At 45.3% G+C, this 24,159-nt stretch overlaps 1 protein-coding gene across 6 annotated transcripts in view; it reads right to left on the bottom strand.

The window, feature by feature from the left end:
• Window positions 1-1,702: 1,702 nt before the first annotated feature.
• fam131bb (family with sequence similarity 131 member Bb) overlaps window positions 1,703-24,159 on the bottom strand; it is a 44,875-nt gene continuing 22,418 nt past the window's right edge. The window contains exons 1-9 of one of the 6 annotated variants that reach the window (XM_036968945.1): window positions 19,738-20,093; window positions 18,819-18,853; window positions 16,079-16,114; window positions 15,580-15,685; window positions 14,180-14,404; window positions 13,673-13,813; window positions 8,445-8,755; window positions 7,786-8,055; window positions 1,703-5,840 (exon numbers count right to left, since the gene is read on the bottom strand). In XM_036968945.1, the coding sequence (XP_036824840.1) occupies window positions 5,598-5,840; window positions 7,786-8,055; window positions 8,445-8,755; window positions 13,673-13,813; window positions 14,180-14,404; window positions 15,580-15,679 (1,290 nt within the window). In that variant the 5' untranslated portion in view covers window positions 15,680-15,685; window positions 16,079-16,114; window positions 18,819-18,853; window positions 19,738-20,093 and the 3' untranslated portion in view covers window positions 1,703-5,597. Of the gene's footprint in view, window positions 5,841-7,785; window positions 8,056-8,444; window positions 8,756-13,672; window positions 13,814-14,179; window positions 14,405-15,579; window positions 15,686-16,078; window positions 16,115-18,818; window positions 18,854-19,737; window positions 20,094-24,159 lie in introns of those variants that run through there. The other 5 variants (XM_036968939.1, XM_021590216.2, XM_036968951.1 and 2 more) reach the window with 5 other exon arrangements.

Below are 24,159 nucleotides of genomic sequence, written 5' to 3' on the forward strand. Positions count from 1 at the left end.
CAGATTCTCGATTGGATTCAGGTCTGGACTTTGACTTGGCCATTCTAACACCTGGATATGTTTATTTTTGAACCACTCCATTGTAGATTTTGCTTTATGTTTTGGATCATTGTCTTGTTGGAAGACAAATCTCCGTCCCAGTCTCAGGTCTTTTGCAGACTCCATCAGGTTTTCTTCCAGAATGGTCCTGTATTTGGCTCCATCCATCTTCCCATCAATTTTAACCATCTTCCCTGTCCCTGCTGAAGAAAAGCAGGCCCAAACCATGATGCTGCCACCACCATGTTTGACAGTGGGGATGGTGTGTTCAGGGTGATGAGCTGTGTTGCTTTTACGCCAAACATAACGTTTTGCATTGTTGCCAAAAAGTTCCATTTTGGTTTCATCTGACCAGAGCACCTTCTTCCACATGTTTGGTGTGTCTCCCAGGTGGCTTGTGGCAAACTTTAAACAACACTTTTTATGGATATCTTTAAGAAATGGCTTTCTTCTTGCCACTCTTCCATAAAGGCCAGATTTGTGCAATATACGACTGATTGTTGTCCTATGGACAGAGTCTCCCACCTCAGCTGTAGATCTCTGCAGTTCATCCAGAGTGATCATGGGCCTCTTGGCTGCATCTCTGATCAGTCTTCTCCTTGTATGAGCTGAAAGTTTAGAGGGACGGCCAGGTCTTGGTAGATTTGCAGTGGTCTGATACTCCTTCCATTTTAATATTATCGCTTGCACAGTGCTCCTTGGGATGTTTAAAGGTTGGGAAATCTTTTTGTATCCAAATCCGGCTTTAAACTTCTTCACAACATTATCCCGGACCTGCCTGGTGTGTTCCTTGTTCTTCATGATGCTCTCTGCGCTTTTAACGGACCTCTGAGACTATCACAGTGCAGGTGCATTTATACGGAGACTTGATTACACACAGGTGGATTATCATCATTAGTCATTTAGGTCAACATTGGATCATTCAGAGATTCTCACTGAACTTCTGGAGAGAGTTTGCTGCACTGAAAGTAAAGGGGCTGAATAATTTTGCACGCCCAATTTTTCAGTTTTTGATTTGTTAAAAAAGTTTGAAATATCCAATAAATGTCGTTCCACTTCATGATTGTGTCCCACTTGTTGTTGATTCTTCACAAAAAAATACAGTTTTATATCTTCATGTTTGAAGCCTGAAATGTGGCAAAAGGTCGCAAAGTTCAAGGGGGCCGAATACTTTCGCAAGGCACTGTACATGAAGGCAGGAAGGATGGATGCACTGTCATGTATTCAGGATGAAAACACCTAGTGTTTGGGGTTGCCAGGGAGGGAATGGAAACATGATAGAAGAACTGCGTCACAAAGCCCCAACAGGCTTTGCATCTCCGTGTTCACTGACCATAAAGAAAAGCACGCTTTCGGTGACGTTCCTCATCCTCACAATATAAAAAACAATGTCCCTTCTCACTGTTCAAAGACGTCCACACACATACACATCAGGATTCTCTTTGAGTTTATTTGCTCTTTCTCCGCTGTTTTTATTTTATTTGGGGCGGAGGGGAGGAGGGGAGAAGAAAGAGAATGGAGTAGAGGAGAAAGGGATGGAAGAGGGTGTTCGCTCGTGCAGGGGAAAGAGAGAGGGGGAGGAAGAGAGAAAGATATAGGTTTACGGCCGAGGAGGAAGGGAGGGGAGACCACGTGGAAGAACCATCCCGTCACAACCTTCCCATAAGCATGCATAGGTATGGGCTTTAATATACTGGTCTTGCCAGTTTACATTGATCATCTCAAATTAAAACATTCAATCAACCCAATTGTATACAAGTGTATTTACCTCAGGGTTCTGTGCCACACAGTTCCAACTGACTACATAATTTTTTTAAAATGTCTGTTTGCCTCAAATCCACCTTTGGTCAATCTGTCAGATTTTTTTAAGCAATGTTTTCTGGCAGTGATTCTTCCAACTATAAAACAGACAACTACATGGACAGACAGACTCGGACAGACAGAGACACAAATATACAGAACCGGTACAAAGAGAGAAAGCAAGGGGTAGAAAGGCAAGAAGACTGCCTGCAGACAAGTTACGTATTGAAAGATGGCAGTAGAATCATACATAATAAGAAATCAACTGGAAATCAATCAGTCAATCAATCAACAAAGACAATCAATAAACAGGAACATCAAGGAAATACATTTGGCTTCTTGTTATTAGTTTATTCAATTATTAAGTTCTTAATTATCCAAAAATCAATAAAATATCTTTGTTGAAGTAGTATCATTCTCTGGGTCCATGTTGGTGCTTTCAAAGAAGCAGAACAATCTCTCTGGGGTCAAAGGTCTATCACTACAGAAAGTCCCAAGGACAACACACAGAACAATACTGCTTCAAAAAGACTTACCTACAATAAATAATAAACTATGTACAGGCTGTCATGTTATTCCTCCCCCCAAATAATCATGAAATAAATAAATGAATAAGAGTGGTTGGGTAAAGACATCCTGTAGGTTGTAGCTCTCAGAGCCAGTCTGAGACAGACAGGTGAAGACTAATGCATAACACAAACTGAAGAACACCACAAGGTTGCAGCTCACCAGAACCATCTGTTAGAAGTAGGGGCGCTGAGTCTATCCTGGTCAGGTCACGTGGTCAGGATAGACTCCTAGCCTTGGTTAGTTCTAACACCAATGTGCATCCTGTCTTGCAGACACGTCACACGTGTCATGGCAGCTGATGGACACTTATGACTAGTAGCCTAAAGGAAGTTGTGTGGTTGAGGTTGCGTTGTCATTGCCTGGGTGATCATGGCAGCTGTGACATGAATCTTCATGACTGGTTATGACTATATAAATGACATCATTGTGTGTTTCATGATGGACAGCTCCAGGGAAGAGGTGGGTAACCTTAACCTTAACCCTTGTCCTGGAGGGATGCAGTCAGTGTGTGCAGGGTTTTGTTCCGGCCCAGCTTTAACACAACTGATTACAATGAATTGTGGCCACAATGAAGCCCTCCAGAAGTTTCCACCACTGGCCTAGGGTATTATAATCACTGTCTGTTTGTCGGATCAGAGAGAGCCCCAACCAACAGGAAACTGCTCTACATCAACCACACATATTCTGTCTTATACTGGAGGGGTATGTCAATCATTCAGTAGAAAAATAAACATTGTCCCAACATTGCATAAATAATCAATCAATAAGTTCATGAATTCAAGTCAATAAACCTTTTTTCTATCTTAAAAGTTTTTTTCACACAATCATCAGAGTGAAAGGAGAAAGTTGTTCTCCGTCACATAATAATAATATTAATAATAATAATAATATTCATAATGATATGAATAAGAATACTACTAATAATAATAACTGCTATTGTTGTGGTTTTTATTAGTGACACGTGCACAGATACTCCAGACCAGTATCTCCAAAATTCCACTATTCTATCATGTCTCTGAACTTCACTACCATTCCTCCGTTGGGATACACACTTTCCTCTTCAGGAAATACACACGCTAACTCAAACGTCACACTCGACTCAGGCAGAGTTCTGCTCCATCGCTGTAGTCACCATGAACAGGAAGATACCGGTTCTGTTCGGTTCTAGTGTTTGGTTCTAGTATTCAGCTCTATTCCCTGAATGACTTCAATGTTCTCCTTAAACCCAGTCAAAGTAGGTCCTTTGCATTATTTTATAACAGTATTCCGATATCCAATATTTTAACGTTCACACTATTTACAATGTTGACATTCCACTATCCTTTTCCTTTTACTTGTGTGGTGATAGAAACCAATCTAAACGCAATACGCTTCATTTGGGAGCTCAGGAAGATTCCCAAAGGAAAGAGCTGGGACTGAGACGTGTAGAAAATAAAGAAACTGTTGCAGTGGGGACTGTGAGAGATGGTTTATATCCTCTCTCATTAGTATTTACATCTATCTGACAGTAGTGGCCACAAGCCGTTTAGGAGACCTGGGTTTGGCTCCTCACTAATTAGTTACAATTTTGAAGATGTGTTTTTTCCCTTCTAAGAATCAGCACCCAATTCAAACAGCTCTAACCTACACCATTCAGAGAAACATTTTCTCCTCATCTTTTCTCCACAAAGAAAAGCTTGGTATTGTCCCCAAGAGCTGACATCAAAACAACAATCTGGGTTAAAACAGAAGCACATCTCAATCTAAATCCTCTTTCTGTTGGTACCAAAACATTCCAGAGCATTCCCTCTTCCTCCAGCCATCTCTAGTTTGGAACCTGGAACAACAGCTCAGAATCCATCTTGTCTAGTGGTTCTGTTTTGGTTCTTGGTGATGCTAAGGGCTCTTTCTGAACAGTAATCAAGGACATTGACGTGTGACAGAGTCCAAAGGCTGCCTCTGATCTGTTGGATGGCATCAGTACAAAGGGATTCACTACTACAGCGCTGTCTCTTCACCATTCACTCCATGACACGGACCTGTCAGTCATGATGCACAGTCAAGCAGACTACAAGGAGCTCCATGCCCTGAGTCTTCTCTGGTTCAGTGCAAAGTCTATACAGTTCAATATAGGACAGGTACTCCATAGTATTCTGAAGAAACATACGGAAAGACAGAGTAGGAAGCACACTATCTTACTGTACAGTACATTCCTTTAACTGTGCAGTGCTGTGTGTGTGGCCGACAGGCCTGCAGCCTTTATGTGCCTTGGACATCTGGAGAACACAGCAACATGGTAACGTTGTTGTCTTTCTAACTGTGTTAGGAGGGTTCAAGTAGATTTCACTGCAGTGGTTAGGTTGCAGAGAGCCAATTTGGATTTAAATCATTTTTGGGGATAATTGAATAGGTGTAATTTTTAGGGGGTTATGATGAACTCAACCTACTAAAGTTGCTCTGTATTCGTGCAGTTAGTTCTATAAGTGTTGTGGATGCTAGATGTGAATGACATAAGAGGAGAGGGTATAACTTGTGAGTGTTTCTGTTCTTCAAGTTAGGGGGTTGACATTATTCTATTTGATGTGTTGAGTGTAAGCTGTAAACAGAGTAGTTCTCCCATTGAGAGATAGTGTTGTAAAAACAGTGATTTTGATATATATTCTTTTATCATTCACTTATACATAGATTTTTGTGTTGTCATGATTGTTTTCTTTGTTAGAAAATCATTGTTGTCATGATAATGTTTTATTACTATAGATTTAATGATCATTATCATATTTGACGCTGGACTGGATAAAGTCGTTTGTTTAAAAAGCATGCGCGTTTCAATTCCCTCCTCCTCCGTTTCCTCTTCCTGATGCAAATGTCTCAAGCTCAGCTGCTCCTCTTCTTTTTATCGTCCCCTCATACCTCCTTTTTCTCGCTCAGTCTTTTTCCCCCTCCCTCTATTCATCCCTCCCTCCTCCTTCTGTCTGGGAATGTGAGGCTTCCAAAAAAAAGTTGTCCGTTGGACCAGCTGTTGTCACTGCGTGAGTCTGTTTCCAATCTTCCTCCTCTGCTCTTCAGTGGTCACAAGAGTTTATATCCCATCAAAAATGTGTTTGATACCTGAAAAAGGAACATATTTATTGATAAATATTTAATTATAAGGCTCAGTCATTCCTGACGCCAAGGGTCAGTCTGTCACGTTTCTCAGGACAATCTGTCAATCAGTTGGTTGCCATGGCAGCAACAGTGGACCCCTGCTTCTCTTCCTTCTCCTCCAGCATCTGGATGGCTCCACAGCTGACATCAGAGGCCTTCCGCTCTGTGATTTGCTGTGCTGGTGGTTGCCCCGGACTACTGCGCCCCGGACTACGTTGCCCAGGACTACTGCCCCCGGAGGTGATGGCTTCATCTCTCTGTGTTAGAGTGGCAGACTCCGGCTCCATGCAGAGTGTCACCTCCTCGTCCTGTTCAGGGGACAGAGCAGGGGCTTGGTCAGATATAAATGTTTAGAATATAACAGATACCACATGATTCTCTGACCACGGAGAGGAGAAAGCAAGGGTTTATTCATGAGTTCAGATGGAAATGTCTCCCTGTCATACAGTACCAGTCAAAAGTTGACACACCTACTCATTCAAGGGTTTTTCTTAATTTTCACTATTTTCTACATTGTAGAATAATAGTGAAGACATTAAAACTATGAAATAACATATGGAATCATGTACTATGACAGCTTTGCACACTCTTGGCATTCTCTCAACCAGCTTCACCTGGAACCTTGAAGGAGCCGCCACGTATGCTGAGTACTTGTTGGTTGCTTTTCCTTCACTCTGCTGTCCAACTCATCCCAAACCATCTCAACTGGGTTGAGGTCTGGTGATTGTGGAGGTCAGGTCATCTGATGAAGTACTCCATCACTCTCCTTGGTTAAATAGCATTTACACAGCCTGTAGGTGTGTTGGGTCATTGTCCTGTTGAAAAACAAATGATAATCCCACTATCGCTGCAGAATGCTGTGGTAGCCATGCTGGTTAAGTGTGCCTTGAATTACAAGTAAATCACTGACAGTGTCACCAGCAAAGCACACCATCACACCTCCTCCTCCATGCTTCATGGTGGGAACCACACATGCAGAGATCATCCGTTCAACTACTCTGCGTCTCAAAGACACAGCGGTTGGAACCAAATATCTCAAATTTGGACTCATCAGACCAAAGGACAGATTTCCACCGGTCTAATTTCCATTGCTCATGTTTCTTGGCCCAAGTAAGTATCTTCTTATTATTGCTGTCCTTTACTAGTGTTTCTACTGAAGGCCTGATTCACGCAGTCTACTCTGAATAGTTGACGTTGAGATGTGTCTGTGTCTACTTGAACTCTGTGAAGCATTTATTTGGGCTGCAGTTTCTGATGCTGGTAACTCTAATGACCTTATCCTCTGCAGCAGAGGTAACTCTGGTTCTTCCTTTCCTGTGGTGGTCCTCATGAGAGCCAGTTTCATCATAGCACTTGTTGGTTTTTGCGACTGCAATTGAAGAAACTTTCAAAGATCTTGAAATTTTACGGATTGACTGACCTTCATATCTTAAAGGAAAGATGGACGGTTGTTTCTTTTTGCTTATTTGAGCTGTTCTTGCCATAATATTTTTTTATCTTTATTTAACTAGGCAAGTCAGTTAAGAACAAATTCTTATTTTCAATGACGGCCTAGGGGCAGAACGACAGATTTGTACCTTGTCAGCTCGGGGGTTTGAACTTACAACCTTCCAGTTACTAGTCCAACACTCTGACCACTAGGCTACCCTGCCACCTCGGCAGGACTTGGTCATTTACCAAATAGGGCTATCTTCTGTATACCCACCCTACCTTATCACAACTGATTGGCTCAAACGCATTAAGAAGGAAAGAATTCCCACAAATTAACTTTCAACAAGGCACACCTGTTAATTGAAATGCATTCCAGGTGACTGGAAGAGAGATTGAGAGAATGACAAGAGTGTGCAAAGCTGTCATCAAGGCAAAGGGTGGCTACGTTGAAGAATCTGAAATATAACATATATTTTGATTTGTTCAACACTTTTTGGTAACTACATGATTCCATATGTGTTATTTCATAATTTTGATGCTCTCACTATTATTCTACAATGTAGAATTGTATTTTTATAAAGCATCAAGGATGTACCTATCTGCACTGATATGACCTCAGTGCCCAGTTTAAAAAAAAATAAATCTCTGGATTAAATGCATAGAAATATAATGAATAGAATGTATCAATCATTGTCTTGAATGAGGACTCCCGTTCTATTCATTTTATTTCTATGCATTTAATCCTATCCGATAGACGAAATCCAGATAGATAACTTTTGAAAAACTGGGCCATGATGACCCTGTGATCTGATATGACCTCACCTTCAGTTCATCTTCCTCCTCCTGCTGCTCCAGCAGATGGGAATGGTCTGTCCCCGCCCCCTCATCCCCAGACGGAACATTCAAAGCCGCCTCCACCACCGCTGCCACGCCTATGTTGTACCCTCCAATATCCGCTTGATAGGACTCTGTCTGACCCGCCCCCCACAGGTCCACCAATGGGGCGTGGGTAGCAGGGGCCAGGCTGTGGATGGTGCTGTTGGGCGTGGCTTGCAACGAGTGGTTGGCGCTGTGCAGCCTTTGCTCCAGAGACTGTTGAGAGAAGGACGAGACAATGAGGAGACTTAGGTAGGTAGAGGCTCCCCTTCACCACTGATACAGGATCAGATATTTGTTTATCCCCCTAATGGTAAAAAATCTGGAAATATGATCCTAAATCTGTGGATAAGGGATGTTTCTTCCTTTAAGCGTAATGTTGGATTGAAAGGGACAGGGTCATTTTGTTGTCTAAGAAGTGAGATACAATAATGTATTGATGAATAATGTATTGATCAGTATTCTTGTCTCGTTCAAAATACCCCAGAGAAAAAAGAGAAAAACCCACGTCAGCCGCCGGACTACGCCATGAATGAATATTGTCTATCCATGGAAATAGATTGTTATTACTTCCCTCTCATATTAGACTGTTGATTTTCCCTCACCTGTTGTTGCTGATACAGGAGCTGCTGTTGCTGGTAGTGCTGTATCTGTTGTAGCTGCTGCAGCTGCTGGAGCTGACTCTGCTGCTGTAGGTTGAACTGCTGCTGCTGCTGCTGCTGCAACGCGTTCCCATCATACCCATCACAGGAAGTCCCGCCCTGCTGCATCACGTAGGAGCCAGCAGCGGGAGAGGCCACTCCGGAGGGCTCGTTGCTGATTGGCTCCCAGGCGTCAGAGGAGGAGAGGCAGTAGAGGCCCTGGGCGACATAGGTGTTGGGCCACATGTCCGCAGAGGAGTGGTGCAATATCTGGTCTGAGAGGATGAAAAGAACGAGAAAATAGAAGAGTGAAGAGGCGGGATAAACGGTTGGTTGTCCTTGACGGATGCACTACATTGGACCTCATGGACATCAAACTGCAAATAAATCTACAATGCTGACATCAGAGGAAGAGGAAACCTGAAGAGGAATCGTGTGATATCCCTGGGGGACACCCCAACCCTCCCACACCCAAATATATAATTGAGAAAATGACTTTACTTGAACAATCCCCAGACAGACACCAAGTGTAGCTACACCGAGTAGTCCAATACATCAGCATTATGACTCTGTATAGCCATTGGGGAGTCTGTCTGCGCTGCATTAAAATGACATATAATTCAGCCAATAGCACGGCTGATATGAATAAGGGAAAGTCATGGTAGTTTTTGCCATCTCATATTCCAATCTGGTTTTGTTACGGATGAACAAGGCAACTAATATCCCCCACTGACTGATAACCACATTAAAACTTTTGAAGTATGGTAGACATTTTGTGCGAAGGAGGAAAATAAATGGAAGAATATATCAGTTTATGTGTTGCCAATGCTGTTATGTACAAAAAGGCTGTCAAACACAAAAGGATGAGGTAAATCACACTTATTCACAGAAATGTCTTTGGGACATTGGCCAAACAAGTTTCTGATAGAGGAATGGTGTATATAAACTCAGCAAAAAAAGAAACATCCATTTTTCAGGACCCTGTCTTTCAAAGATAATTAGTAAAAATCCAAATAACTTCACAGATCTTCATTGTAAAGGGTTTAAACACTGTTTCCCATGCTTGTTCAATGAACCATGAACAATTAATGAACATGCACCTGTGGAACAGCTTACAGACGGTATGCAGGGTCACAGTTATCGTCACAGTTAATGACCAACTTAGGACACTAAAGAGGCCTTTCTACGGACTCTGAAAAACACCAAAAGAAAGATGCCCAGGGTCCCTGCTCATCTGCGTGAACGTGCCTTAGACATGCTGCAAAGAGGCATAAGGACTGCAGATGTGGCCAGGGAAATAAATTGCAATGTCCGTACTGTGAGATGCTTAAGACAGCACTACAGGGAGACAGGATGGACAGCTAATCATCCTCGCAGTGGCAGACCACGTGTAACAACACCTGGACAGGATCGGTACATCCAAACATCACACCTGAGAGACAGTTACAGGATGGAAACAACAACTGCCAGAGTTACAACAGGAATGCACAATCCCTCCATCAGTGCTCAGACTGTCTGCAATAGGCTGAGAGAGGCTGGACTGAGGGCTTGTAGGCATCACTGGCAACAACCTCGCCTATGGGTCAAACCCACCGTCGCTGGACCAGACAAAAAGTGCTCTTCACTGACGAGTCAAGGTTTTGTCTCACCAGGGGTGATGTCGGATTCACGCTTATTGTTGAAGGAATGAGCATTACACCGAGGCCTGTACTCTGGAGCGGGACCGATTTGGAGGTGGAGGGTCCGTCATGGTCTGGGGCGGTGTGTCACAGCATCATCAGACTGAGCTTGTTGTCATTGCAGGCAATCTAAACACTGTGCATTACAGACATCCTCCTCCCTCACATGGTACCCTTCCTGCAGGCTCATCCTGACATGACCCTCCAGCATGACAATGCCACCAGCCATACTGCTCGTTCTGTGAGTGATTTCCTGCAAGACAAGAATGTCAGTGTTCTGCCATGGCCAGCGAAGAGCCCGGATCTGGCCTGGTTTAGATCTTATCTGTCAGAAATATATCAGTTTGTCTCTGTGAATGGTTTGTCCTCTGACAAATCAACTGTAAATTTCGGTGTTCCTCAAGGTTCCGTTTTAGGACTTTTGTTTTCACTATATATTTTACCTCTTGGGGATGTCATTCGAAAACATAATGTTAACTTTCACTGCTATGCGAATGACACACAGCTGTACATTTCAATGAAACATAGTGAAGCCCCAAAATTGCCCTTGCTAGAAGCCTGTGTTTCAGACATAAGGAAGTGGATGGCTGCAAACTTTCTACTTTTAAACTTGGACAAAACAGAGATGCTTGTTCTAGGTCCCAAGAAACAAGGAGATCTTCTGTTGAATCTGACAATTAATCTTAATGGTTGTACAGTCGTCTCAAATAAAACTGAAGGACCTCGGCGTTACTCTGGACCCTGATCTCTCTTTTGACGAACATATCAAGACTGTTTCAAGGACAGCTTTTTTTCCATCTACGTAACATTGCAAAAATCAGAAACTTTCTGTCCAAAAATTATGCAGAAAAATTCATCCATGCTTTTTTTACTTCTACATTAGACTACTGCAATGCTCTACTTTCCGGCTACCTGGATAAAGCACTAAATAAACTTCAGTTAGTGCTAAATACGGCTGCTAGAATCCTGACTGGAACCACATTTTTTTATCATATTACTCCAGTGCTAGCCTCCCTACACTGGCTTCCTGTCAAGGCAAGGGCTGATTAAGGTTTTACTGCTAACCTACAAAACGTTACATGGGCTTGCTCCTACCTATCTCTCTGATTTGGTCCTGTCGTACATACCTACACGTACGCTACGGTCACAAGACGCAGGCCTCCTAATTGTCCCTAGAATTTCTAAGCAAACAGCTGGAGACAGGGCTTTCTCGTATAGAGCTCCATTTTTATGGAATGGTCTGCCTACCCATGTGAGAGACGCAAACTCGGTCTCAACCTTTAAGTCTTTACTGAAGACTCATCTCTTCAGTGGGTCATATGATTGAGTGTAGTCTGGCCCAGGAGTGGGAAGGTGAACGGAAAGGCTCTGGAGCAACGAACAGCCCTTGCTGTCTCTGCCTGACCGGTTCCCCTCTTTCCACTGGGATTCTCTGCCTCTAACCCTATTACAGGGGCCAGAGTCACTGGCTTACTGGTGCTCTTTCATGCTGTCCCTAGGAGGGGTGCGTCACTTGAGTGGGTTGAGTCACTGATGTGATCTTCCTTTCTGGGTTGGCGCCCCCCCTTGGGTTGTGCCGTGGCAGAGATCTTTGTGGGCTATACTCGGCCTTGTCTCAGGATGGTAAGTTGGTGGTTGAAGATATCCCTCTAGTGGTGTGGGGGCTGTGCTTTGGCAAAGTGGGTGGGGTTATATCCTTCCTGTTTGGCCCTGTCCGGGGGTATCATCGGATGGGGCCACAGTGTCTCCTGACCCCTCCTGTCTCAGCATCCAGTATTTATGCTGCAGCAGTTTATGTGTCGGGGGGCAAGGGTCAGTTTGTTATATCTGGAGTACTTCTCCTGTCTTATCCGGTGTCCTGTGTGAATTTAAGTATGCTCTCTCTAATTCTCTTTCTTTCTCTCTCTCGGAGGACCTGAGCCCTAGGACCATGCCTCAGAACTACCTGGCATGATGACTCCTTGCTGTCCCCAGTCCACCTGGCCGTGCTGCTGCTCCAGTTTCAACTGTTCTGCCTGCGGCTATGGAATCCTGACCTGTTCACCGGACGTGCTACCTGTCCCAGACCTATTATTTTGACCATGCTGGTCATTTATGAACATTTGAACATCTTGGCCATGTTCTGTTATAATCTCCACTCCATCTCCATTGCTTGCTTTTTGGGGTTTTAGGCTGGGTTTCTGTACAGCACTTTGAGATATCAGCTGATGTACGAAGGGCTATATAAATACATTTGATTTGATTTGATTGATCTCAATCCCATTGAGCACGTCTGGGACCTGTTGGATTGGAGGGTGAGGGCTAGGGCCATTCCCCCCCAGAAATGTCTGGGAACTTGCAGGTGCCTTGGTGGAAGAGTGGGGTAACATCTCACAACAAGAACTGACAAATCTGATGCAGTCCATGAGGAGGAGATGCACTGCAATACTTAATGCAGCTGGTGGCCACCCCAGATACTCACTGTTACTTTTGATTTTGACCCCCTTTTGTTCAGGGACACATTATTCCATTTCTGTTAGTCACATGCCTGTGAAACTTGTTCAGTTTATGTTTCGGTTGTTGAATTTGTTCATACAAATATACACGTTAAGTTTGCTGAAAATAAACGCAGTTGACAGTGAGAGGACGTTTCTTTTTTTGCTGAGTTCACATAATCTGACAAAAGAGCCTCATGGTGTGCTGAGTTGATATGGCAGCGCTAAGAGTTAGCAAGCATCATGCCGGCAACCTCACATGATATCACTTTAATGATGACTCAAAACTGTCAAAATACATCCAGAGACATCCAAATCATGTTTAATACTAACATTCTACAGTTATTTGACTTCAATATAATTACATGAAATAACTGGCCTGAAGTTGTGATTCAACTAATGATCATCACACAGCCTCAAGGCCATTTGTTATCTCTCAATAACAAACCACAGGGAGAAAACCACATTATGATTTCAACATGTCTCCATGTCTGAACGCCTCTTTGCATGAGAAGGAGAAATACAGGAGCACCGTAACGGACAGCACAGCGATGTGGAATAATAATGACCAAGTGGACTATTTATACAGTGGAAATCCCTGGTCTTGCATTCCCCCAGGCTGTGTTTGTGAATCTGAAATTAGCACAGCGTTAACCCTCCAGGCTGAGACGGAATAAGATGCCTTCGTTACTGAGCAAAACGACGCATAGTGTAGCCCACACACTACACTCCAGCGTTGCCTGATCTCAAGCCTATGCATGAACGTGTTTGTCTGCACATTTTAGACAAGGTTCCGCAGTGCAGGATCCTGTTTAGCTCCTTAAACTATCCCTTAAACTTGGTTGCCCTAGTTGATTGGTGCTACTGAAGTTTGTCAAGCATATTTGTAGTCCCTTACCTCGACTGATACATGCTGGTTTAGATGCCATATTTATAGTCCTTTACCTCAACTGACATATGGTTGTTTAGAGGTCATATTTGTAGTCCCTTATCTCGGCTGATACATGCTGGTTTAGAGGCCATATTTGTAGTCCCTTACCTCGGCTGGTGATGCTTTCCTGGTTAACCTCGCTGAGGTGGGCCACACTGCCCTGGTTAGACCCTGACCTCATGCTCTCTCCATCCATGGAGGTCCAGGCCATGAGCGTTGCCTGGGAGATGGCAAACTGCTGCAGGATACCTGGAGTGCAGAGGGTAAGTCAGGGTCATTGTAACGGCTCAGTTGGCTGCTGCCTTCCCTCAGCGCCTTAATGATTTAATATCTATGGCTAATTTAAATAAAGATTTAATATGTAGTCTAATATCTATGGTTATGCTTTGCCTAGGCCAATATTGATATATTTGGCTGGTGTTATGCCATGCTGATTAGTTAACCTATAACCAGTCTGGTTATGATGTGGGGTTCAACACATGAGAACCCTTTTTCCTAAAGGCTTCATTTTGTGAGCATTTCCTCTGAACACCACCCTGGGGGTATAAATCAGCATCAACCACTCTTATTGCTTCTGTCTCCTCTCACAGTGACAAATTCCCCTCCCCCTCTGACCTGCGGCGAAGCGAGCCTCTTTCTCCCCGTCGCTGAGGTCGCTGTAGGCGTCGCTCTCTAACCGTCTCTCCATCTCCTGCTCTGCCGTGGACTTGCGTGGGACGGAGACACCCCCCGGGCCCACCACAGACATGTCCCAGTTCTGCCACTCGATCATGTGTGCCATCCGGCCTTGGGCCATGGATGTAGGCTTGGTCACCTTGTCCTTCATGGAGCGATTCACACCTGGGGAGGGGGGAGAAGTGAAGAGGGATGTAGGGATTGATGCGGGTATTGGGGAGGGTTAGAAGGGTGACAGTGGATTAAGGGAGGGTTGGAGGGATATTAAGGGGTTTAGAGAAGGGGTGAATGTGGAGTTTGGGGGAGTTAGGAGACAGGCATCAGGTTGGAGAGAGAGGGGGAAGGAAACAGATGAGATGTTATTATTCCACATTTAGGTCTGTCTGATACTGTCAGTATTTAGCTGGTGCTGATAAGGGCCTCTGGATGAGTGGTTAAATGAGCGGCTTAATGAACATGCTTTAGATTCATGGCTAAATGAATAGGGAGAAGATGCTTATAATGTAGATGAGATGACGCGTGGAACCGAGGAGTATGATGGGGCACAGGGAGGAGCAAATGGATACGTCTACTCTAGGAGAGGTGCATCATGGGACAGAGGAGGTTAATTGGGGTGAGATGGCCAGAGGCGTGTCAGTAATGAGAGGTTGGCTTGTTGACATGATAGCTTTCACACCTCTGCTAAGCTGCCTGCGCTGGCTAAGCAGAAACCCCACTCCCCCTGCAGTGTCTGTTAAGACATCCTCAGCTGATGCATACAGTGCACTGCGGAAGACACTCTACTTTAGAAATCATGTTCCGCCATGACGGTCTGTATTCTGTCTGCTGGTTACATTATGGCTTTGCTCAGTAATTAATGTGTCCAAGTCAATATATGATGAGTTAGCAGTTCACTACATTCCAATACACTTCACTGCACATTTCAACTGCACCACACTGCGCAGTGCACAATGCACATTACACAGTTATACACACTGTAACACACAGACACAAACTCAGACTACACTCAGAGACAGTAGACACATCACACAGACACTAGAGTAGTTCAACGCTGCTTCACAACCACTTAACAGACAAACAACTACACCTCCCACTCACCTCTTGTTAACTCAACAAGCCACATAACAATGTACTGTGGGTAGTGTATTTTTTTATAGGGTTATCGTTAGGTTTAAGTGATATTCCACCAATGACTGGGGGGTCAGCCATTGATGAGTATTATCATTATGAAGAAAGGAAGTGAATCAGGGGAACCCACTCTGGGGCCATGTTGGCTCCAGCGCCTGTCCAGGCGGGAGCTGACATGGGGTCAGTTTACCAGTTACAGGACAGACACACACCTGACACACCTGTCAGTGAGGACTTAGCCAGAGCACCGATCCCGTAGTTATTGGAGTTGTTCCTCTTCAGACGAGGCAGGATGGACGTGGTGTCTTCCATAGACAGCTAGAGGAGCGAGGGAAGAGGATGATAGAGAGATGGAGGAAGAGATGTGTGCCACAGAAGCACACATAGTTCAGAGGGTAGGTGAGAGGAGAAGTTAGGTCGATATTGGGTTAATACAGCGTCAAAAAGAAACAATGTCATCATTTGACAAAAAAAATCAACATTTCCCAAGGTCGTTGTTCGAACAACTTCCTGCTTGACAGTGCTGAAGTGCATTATGGGAAGTGTTGCGAGAGTTAACGATACGGTATAGAGAGAGTTAGATGGGAGGGGGAGTGAGGGGACAAAGTAGTAGGTTACCTAAGGTGAGTTAAATCAAGTAAATCAAAACAAATAGAGAAAGATAAGATAGAGAAATAAAGGTAGATGAAGGAATGATGTCACAACACTTACATTGATTCCTTCCCATGAAAAGTCTGAACATCCATGCTGAAGGAGAAAAATAGGAGGAGAGAGGGATGGGGAAAGAAGGAGCAGGAGAGAGGAAGAGAGTAGGAACAAGAGAGAAGGAGAGAAAGACGTACACATGCATGGAAGAAATGGGAGGAGACAAAGAGGAGGACGAGAGTAGTGATAGTGACAGGGGTAGAGTAGTAAAACCAACATGCAGAAATAGAAAGAAGGATAGGAGAGGGAAAGAGGGAGAAGAACACCGAGAGACAAATATAGGGTTTTAGAGGAGAGGAGTCAAAGACCAGAAAGACAGAGGTGGAGAAGGGTCAAAGACCAGAAAGACAGAGGAGAGGAGTCAAAGACCAGAAAGAAAGAGGTGGAGAAGGGTCAAAGACCAGAAAGACAGAGGAGTCAAAGACCAGAAAGACAGAGGAGGAGAGGAGACGAAGGCCAGAAAGACAGAGGAGGAGAGGAGACAAAGGCCAGAAATAGAGGAGGAGAGGAGACAAAGGCCAGGAAGACAGGAGGAGAGGAGACAAAGGCCAGAAAGACAGGAGAAGAGACAAAGGCCAGAAAGACAGAGGAGAGGAGTCAAAGACCAGAAAGAAAGAGGTGGAGAAGGGTCAAAGACCAGAAAGACAGAGGAGTCAAAGACCAGAAAGACAGAGGAGGAGAGGAGACGAAGGCCAGAAAGACAGAGGAGGAGAGGAGACAAAGGCCAGAAATAGAGGAGGAGAGGAGACAAAGGCCAGGAAGACAGGAGGAGAGGAGACAAAGGCCAGAAAGACAGGAGAAGAGACAAAGGCCAGAAAGACAGAGGAGAGGAGACAAAGACCAGAAAGACAGAGGATGAGGAGAGTCAATTACCAGAAAGAGAGAGGAGGAGAGGAGTCAAAGACCAGAAAGAGAGAGGAGGAGGAGAGTCAAAGACCAGAAAGACAGAGGAGAGGAGACAAAGACCAGAAAGATAGAGGAGACAAAGACCAGAAAGATAGAGGATGAGCGACAAAGACCAGAAGGATAGAGGAGAGGAGACAAAGACCAGAAAGACAGAGGAGAGGAGACAAAGACCAGAAAGACAGAGGAGAGGAGACAAAGACCAGAAAGACAGAGGAGAGGAGTCAAAGACCAGAAAGACAGAGGAGAGGAGACAAAGACCAGAAAGATAGAGGAGAGGAGACAAAGACCAGAAAGACAGAGTAGAGGAGACAAAGACCAGAAAGATAGAGGAGGAGGAGAGTCAATTACCAGAAAGATAGAGGAGGAGGAGAGTCAATTACCAGAAAGAGAGAGGAGGAGAGGAGACAAAGACCAGAAAGACAGAGGAGGAGAAGAGTCAAAGACCAGAAAGACAGAGGAGGAGAAGAGTCAAAGACCAGAAAGATGGAGGAGGAGTAGATTCAAGGTCCAGAGCGACAGAGAGAAGGGAGGGGTTGAAAGGCTGATCAGTTCCATAGTACAGCAGAGTGAATATGTTATGACTGAATGATTCTCTCTCTCCTCTCATTTCCTCCTCTGGTTACGTCTGCCACACCAAGCACTGAGCCAAACACACATCCAAGCCAGTGGGGGGGCTGATACAGAAGTGTCTGTGTGCAAGCGTGTAGGCGTGTGTGTGAATGTGCGTGTGTGTGAATGTGCGTGTTTGTGAATGTGTGTGTGAATGCGTGCACATGTGTTTATGTGTGCGCGTGTGTGTGTGCAATCTATGTGTGTGTGGGGGCGTGTGTGTGTGTGCGTGCTTGTGTTATAACTGATGTAAGCTGGCTGATGGTAGAGGTGTCAGTGTCCTCTCTGGTGAGATCTGTGTCTGCAGAGAGAGAGACACACAGACAGACACACAGACACACAGACACACAGACAGGTGGCTGAGGAGCAGGCTAACAGAAGGGGGATGGTGACAGTCTAGATAAGCACCAGCGTCTGTCACACCACCTCTTGAGTCCTGTATCAGCTGAATTGTTCCTGACAATACCAGAGCCGGGACCAGCAGGACGGCATGGTGCCATGTCCCCATACAGATGTGTTCAGTCTCCAGAAAACCTAGCTCTCATGTTCTTTCTCTGATTGTTACACTCTGTCTGTCTGTCTGTGTCTCTTTCTCTCTCTCTCTCCCCCACTCTTTTTTTATTACATGTTTGAAGGGCAAGTGTGTCAGGAGAAACACATGATCGATCCACAGTACAGTACATTCAGTTTCAATTTAAATGGTCCTCTTTCTTCTGCCACAAAATCATCCAAGAAGTGCTGAAGATCATTTTAGTAACAGTATCTCAAAAGGAAGGAGAGGAGAGAGGACTTGAAAGGAGAAGTGGAGAGGAAAGGATCTGAGAGGAGAGTAGTGAGGGATGGAGTGAGAGGAGGAGAGGTGGGTGATGCCCCTACTGTTCTACAGTGAGCCAGCACTGAGGCGTGACAGAGAAGCAGCAGACGTCATAGCACCAGCAACTAGCCAACCACAGAGGTTGGTTCTCCTTCCAGCTACAGCAGCCATTTTGAGTGTAGAGGAAGTTAGCAAACCAACAGCAACATGTGCGCTAGCTAGCTACTCTACAAGCAGATGCAGTAGCACTCATGGCTTCAGTAGTAGAGAGCTAAAGTTGATGTTGGTCACCATCTTGGATCAAGATCCCCATTCGTGGAATAGTGAGCACCCCACTGCTGGAGCCATTGGGTGTAACAGGGTGGCTGAGCTGTGTGAATTAAGAGTGATAGTTAAAGACCTGAATGTCAGGCTTACCTGTTCCCCATCCTTTACTGGCACTCCATCTGCCGCTAAAACACACACACACAGAGAGACAGAGAGAGACAGAGACAGAGAGACAGAGAGAGAGACAGAGAGAGAGACAGAGAGAGAGACAGAGAGAGAGACAGAGAGAGAGACAGAGAGAGAGACAGAGAGAGAGACAGAGAGAGAGACAGAGAGACAGAGAGACAGAGAGACAGAGAGACAGAGAGACAGAGAGACAGAGAGAGAGACAGAGAGAGAGACAGAGAGAGAGACAGAGAGAGAGACAGAGAGAGAGACAGAGAGAGAGACAGAGAGAGAGAAGAACAAGAAGAACAAGAAGAGAAGAGAGATACGTCGTTTGAATTTGATTTGGCAATGTAAATACAAGTTCCATCACACTGCCAATAGAGAGAGGGAGAAGCATGGTCAGGGGGATAAGGTGTGACTTTGGCTGTAACACTAAACAGTCATAAAACAGTAGGCTAATCATTACTGTCTAACTGTGTTAGAGAGAAGAGCATCACTTCACTGACTGACCACAAGACACTGCTACTCAACATACACCCACAAATAGAATCACACATAAGTTTACATACACTTAGGTTGGAGTCATTAAAACTTGTTTTTCGACCACTCCACAGATTTCTTGTTAACAAACTATAGTTTTGGCAAGTTGGTTAGGACATCTACTTTGTGCATGACACAAGTCAATTTTCCAACAATTGTTTACAGACAGATTATTTCACTTATAATTCACTGTATCATAATTCCAGTGGGTCAGAAGGTTACAAACACTAAGTTGACAATGCCTTTAAACAGCTTGGAAAATTCCAGGAAATGATGTCATGGATTTAGAAGCTTCTGATAGGCTAATTGACATAATTTGAGTCAATTGGAGGTGTACCTGTGGATGTATTTCAAGGCATACCTTCAAACTCAGTGCCTCTTTGCTTGACATCATGGGAAATTAGCCAAGAAAAATAATTGTAGACCTCCACAAGTCTGGTTCTGTCACGTGGGACTAGGTGGGTGCAGGAATCAGACGCAGAGAGTAACTGAGTTGAAGTGCTTTACTCTTGCACACCAAAATAATAAGCCCAACAAAATACAGGGCGCAGGACACTATACAAGACAACCCCAAAACCACAGGGTGTCAAGTAAAGAAAAGACAATCCACCACTACCTAACATGCACACACGTAACATTAAGACAATCCACCACTACCTAACATGCACACACGTAACATTAAGACAATACACCACTACCTAACACGCACACACGTAACATAAAGACAATCCACCACTACCTAACATGCACACACGTAACATTAAGACAATCCACCACTACCTAACACGCACACACGTAACATAAAGACAATCCACCACTACCTAACACGCACACACGTAACATAAAGACAATCCACCACTACCTAACACGCACCCACGTAACATAAAGACAATCCACCACTACCTAACACGCACACACGTAACATAAAGACAATCCACCACTACCTAACACGCACACACGTAACATAAAGACAATCCACCACTACCTAACACGCACACACGTAACATAAAGACAATCCACCACTACCTAACACGCACACACGTAACATAAAGACAATCCACCACTACCTAACATGCACACACGTAACAAAGACAATCCACCACTACCTAACACGCACACACGTAACATAAAGACAATCCACCACTACCTAACACGCACACACGTAACATAAAGACAATCCACCACTACCTAACACGCACACACGTAACATAAAGACAATCCACCACTACCTAACACGCACACACGTAACATAAAGACAATCCACCACTACCTAACATGCACACACGTAACAAAGACAATCCACCACTACCTAACATGCACACACGTAACATAAAGACAATCCCGCACAAAACAAGGGCGGGTCAAACTACTACATATAGGGAAGCTAATTAAACCAAAATAAACACAGGTGAAACTAATAAGACAAAACCAACAGACAAACGATAAAGGGATCGGTAGCGGCTAGTAAGACGGCGACGACCGCCGAGCACCGCCCGAACAGGCAGGAGAGCCAACTTCGGCCGAAGTCGTGACAGGTTCATCCTTGGGAGCAATTTCCATACACCTGAAGGTGCCACGTTCATCTGTACAAATAATAGGACCATGCAGCCGTCATACCACTCAGGAAGGAGACGCCTTCTGTCTCCTAGAGATGAACGTACTTTGGTGCGATAAGTGCAGGAGGAAATATCCACAGTAAAATGAGTCCAAAATTGAAAGGCCGCTCAGCAAGGAAGAAGCCACTGCTCCAAAACCGCCATAAAAAATCCAGACTACGGTTTGCAACTGCACATGGGGAAAAAGATTGTACTTGGAGAAATGTCCTCTGGTCTGATGAAACAAAAATAGAACTGTTTGGCCCTAATGACCATCGTTATGTTTGGAGGAAAAAGGGGGAGGCTTGCAAGCCGAAGAACCACATCCCAACCGTGAAGCACGGGGGTGGCAGCATCATGTTGTGGGGGTTCTTTGCTGTAGAGGGGACTGGTGCACTTCACAAACTAGATGGCATCATGAGGGAGGGAAATTATGTGGATATATTGAAGCAACATCTCAAGACATCAGTCAGGAAGTTAAAGCTTGGTCACAATTGGGTCTTCCAAATGGACAATGACCCCAAGCATACTTCCAAAGTTGTGGCAAAGTGGCATAAGGACAACAAAGTCAAGGTATTCGAGTGGCCATCGCAAAGCCCTGACCTCAATCCTACAGACAATTTGTGGGCAAAACTGACAAAGCGTGTGCGCAAGGAGGTCTACAAACCTGACTCAGTTACACCAGCTCTGTCAGGAGGAATGGGCTAAAATTCACCCAACTTATTGTGGGAAGCTTGTGGAAGGCTACTTGAGACGTTTGACCCAAGTTAACAATTTAAAGGCAATGCTACCAAATTCTAATTGAGTGTATGTAAACTTCTGACCCACTGGGAATGTGATGAAAGAAATTAAAGCTGAAATAAATCAGTCTCTCTACTATTATTCTGACATTTCACATTCTTAAAATAAAGTGGTGATCCTAACTGACCTAAAATAGGGAATTTTTACTAGGATTAAATGTCAGGAATTGTGAAAAACTGAGTTTAAATGGATTTGCTAAAACCATGTAAACTTCTGACTTCAACACACACACACACACACACACACACACACACACACACACACACACACACACTGTGAATCCTTCCTGGGGGTGACAAAGGGACAAAGGGAACCTGAAGTACATTCCCAACATTGTGTTGGATTAATGCATTGTATTATCCCTCCTCTTTTCCTGGCTGTCCAAATCCTAATTAAAACACGGGTTTAATTAGTGAGACATTGGTGGTAATGGAGTTTAAATACAGCAGCCGTCTCTGGGCGCTCGCTCTCTTTATCAGAGTCTGTGGCCTTGTCTCCCCCCTTTCTCTCTCTGGGGGGTTTGCTTCTCTGTGTGTGTACACTGAGTGTGTGTGTACAGTGTGTGTGTGTGTCATGCTACATCTGTAGACTGTAGAAGTATTGAATTAAACCAGTCAGTTATATGTCTCACTGAGGCGCTAATACACTGAGCTACTTGATGTCCGGTGACCCACCAGTAGAGTAGTGTTAGCTTTACAGAGGACATTCCAACACGCTGCCTCCTCCTGTCTGTCTGCCCTACCTGACTCCTCTACAGGGCTCTCAGCTGACTGAGTAGCTGTTAGCACCTGCTTCCACCTGATTGCCGCCACACCATTTACACCTATTCCATCTGGATAAATAAAGAGTTTCAGAGATTAAAACTGACAGATGAAGTCAGGTCTGTCTGACCCCATAATGACCCTGTTAGTGTTTCCTGTAGTGTGAACTTTAATCCCCTGGCCACCAGCCAGTCCGAGTGTCTTCCAGGCTGACCTTGTGGGGCTGACACAGCTGAGGTGAGACACACAGTTAGTCAGCCTGCCAGACTGGATCTCTCCGTCTCTTTCTCTCTAGGGGGCACAAAGTGTCCCAGGTTTCCTCTGTGTGGCTAAAAGACACAAACACACATAAACATGCACTAATACACACACACATAAACACACACCTCATATGAATACGGCATCACACATACACACACAAACATCAGATCACATAAGAGTCTTATTCTGAGGTCATATATTTCAAATCAGCGCAATATTCCTGGAACAACTGGCTTTGAAAGCTATTTTTAGTCAGCTACAAGATGCAAGGAAAGCAAACCAACACAGCAGCTACTCGACATACATAATATTTTCTGATAAAGAGTAACTGCTGCAGCTATAGGAGCCTCAACAGCAATAACAAGGGAGCACATGACAACCCAGCCCAGCTCTCTCCCCCATACCCAACTCTCTCCCCTATACCCAGCCCAGCTCTCTCCCCCATACCCAGCTCTCTCCCCTATACCCAGCCCAGCTCTCTCCCCTATACCCAGCCCAGCTCTCTCCCCCATACCCAACTCTCTCCCCTATACCCAGCCCAGCTCTCTCCCCCATACCCAGCTCTCTCCCCTATACCCAGCCCAGCTCTCTCCCCCATACCCAACTCTCTCCCCTATACCCAGCCCAGCTCTCTCCCCCATACCCAGCCCAGCTCTCTCCCCCATACCCAGCTCTCTCCCCTATACCCAGCCCAGCTCTCTCCCCCATACCCAACTCTCTCCCCTATACCCAGCCCAGCTCTCTCCCCCATACCCAGCCCAGCTCTCTCCCCTATACCCAGCCCAGCTCTCTCCCCCATACCCAACTCTCTCCCCTATACCCAGCCCAGCTCTCTCCCCCATACCCAACTCTCTCCCCTATACCCAGCCCAGCTCTCTCCCCCATACCCAACTCTCTCCCCTATACCCAGCCCAGCTCTCTCCCCCATACCCAACTCTCTCCCCTATACCCAGCCCAGCTCTCTCCCCCATACCCAGCTCTCTCCCCTATACCCAGCCCAGCTCTCTCCCCTATACCCAGCCCAGCTCTCTCCCCCATACCCAGCTCTCTCCCCTATACCCAGCCCAGCTCTCTCCCCCATCCCCAGCCCAGCTCTCTCCCCCATCCCCAGCCAGCTCTCTCCCCCATCCCCAGCCCAGCTCTCTCCCCCATACCCAGCTCTCTCCCCTATACCCAGCCCAGCTCTCTCCCCCATCCCCAGCCCAGCTCTCTCCCCCATCCCCAGCCCAGCTCTCTCCCCCATACCCAGCTCTCTCCCCTATACCCAGTCCAGCTCTCTCCCTTATACCCAGTCCAGCTCTCTCCCCAAACCCCAGCCCAGCTCTCTCCCCCATCCCCAGCCCAGCTCTCTCCCCCATCCCCAGC

Source organism: Oncorhynchus mykiss, chromosome 3 (genome assembly GCF_013265735.2).
Source record: "Oncorhynchus mykiss isolate Arlee chromosome 3, USDA_OmykA_1.1, whole genome shotgun sequence".
NCBI lineage: Eukaryota > Metazoa > Chordata > Actinopteri > Salmoniformes > Salmonidae > Oncorhynchus > Oncorhynchus mykiss.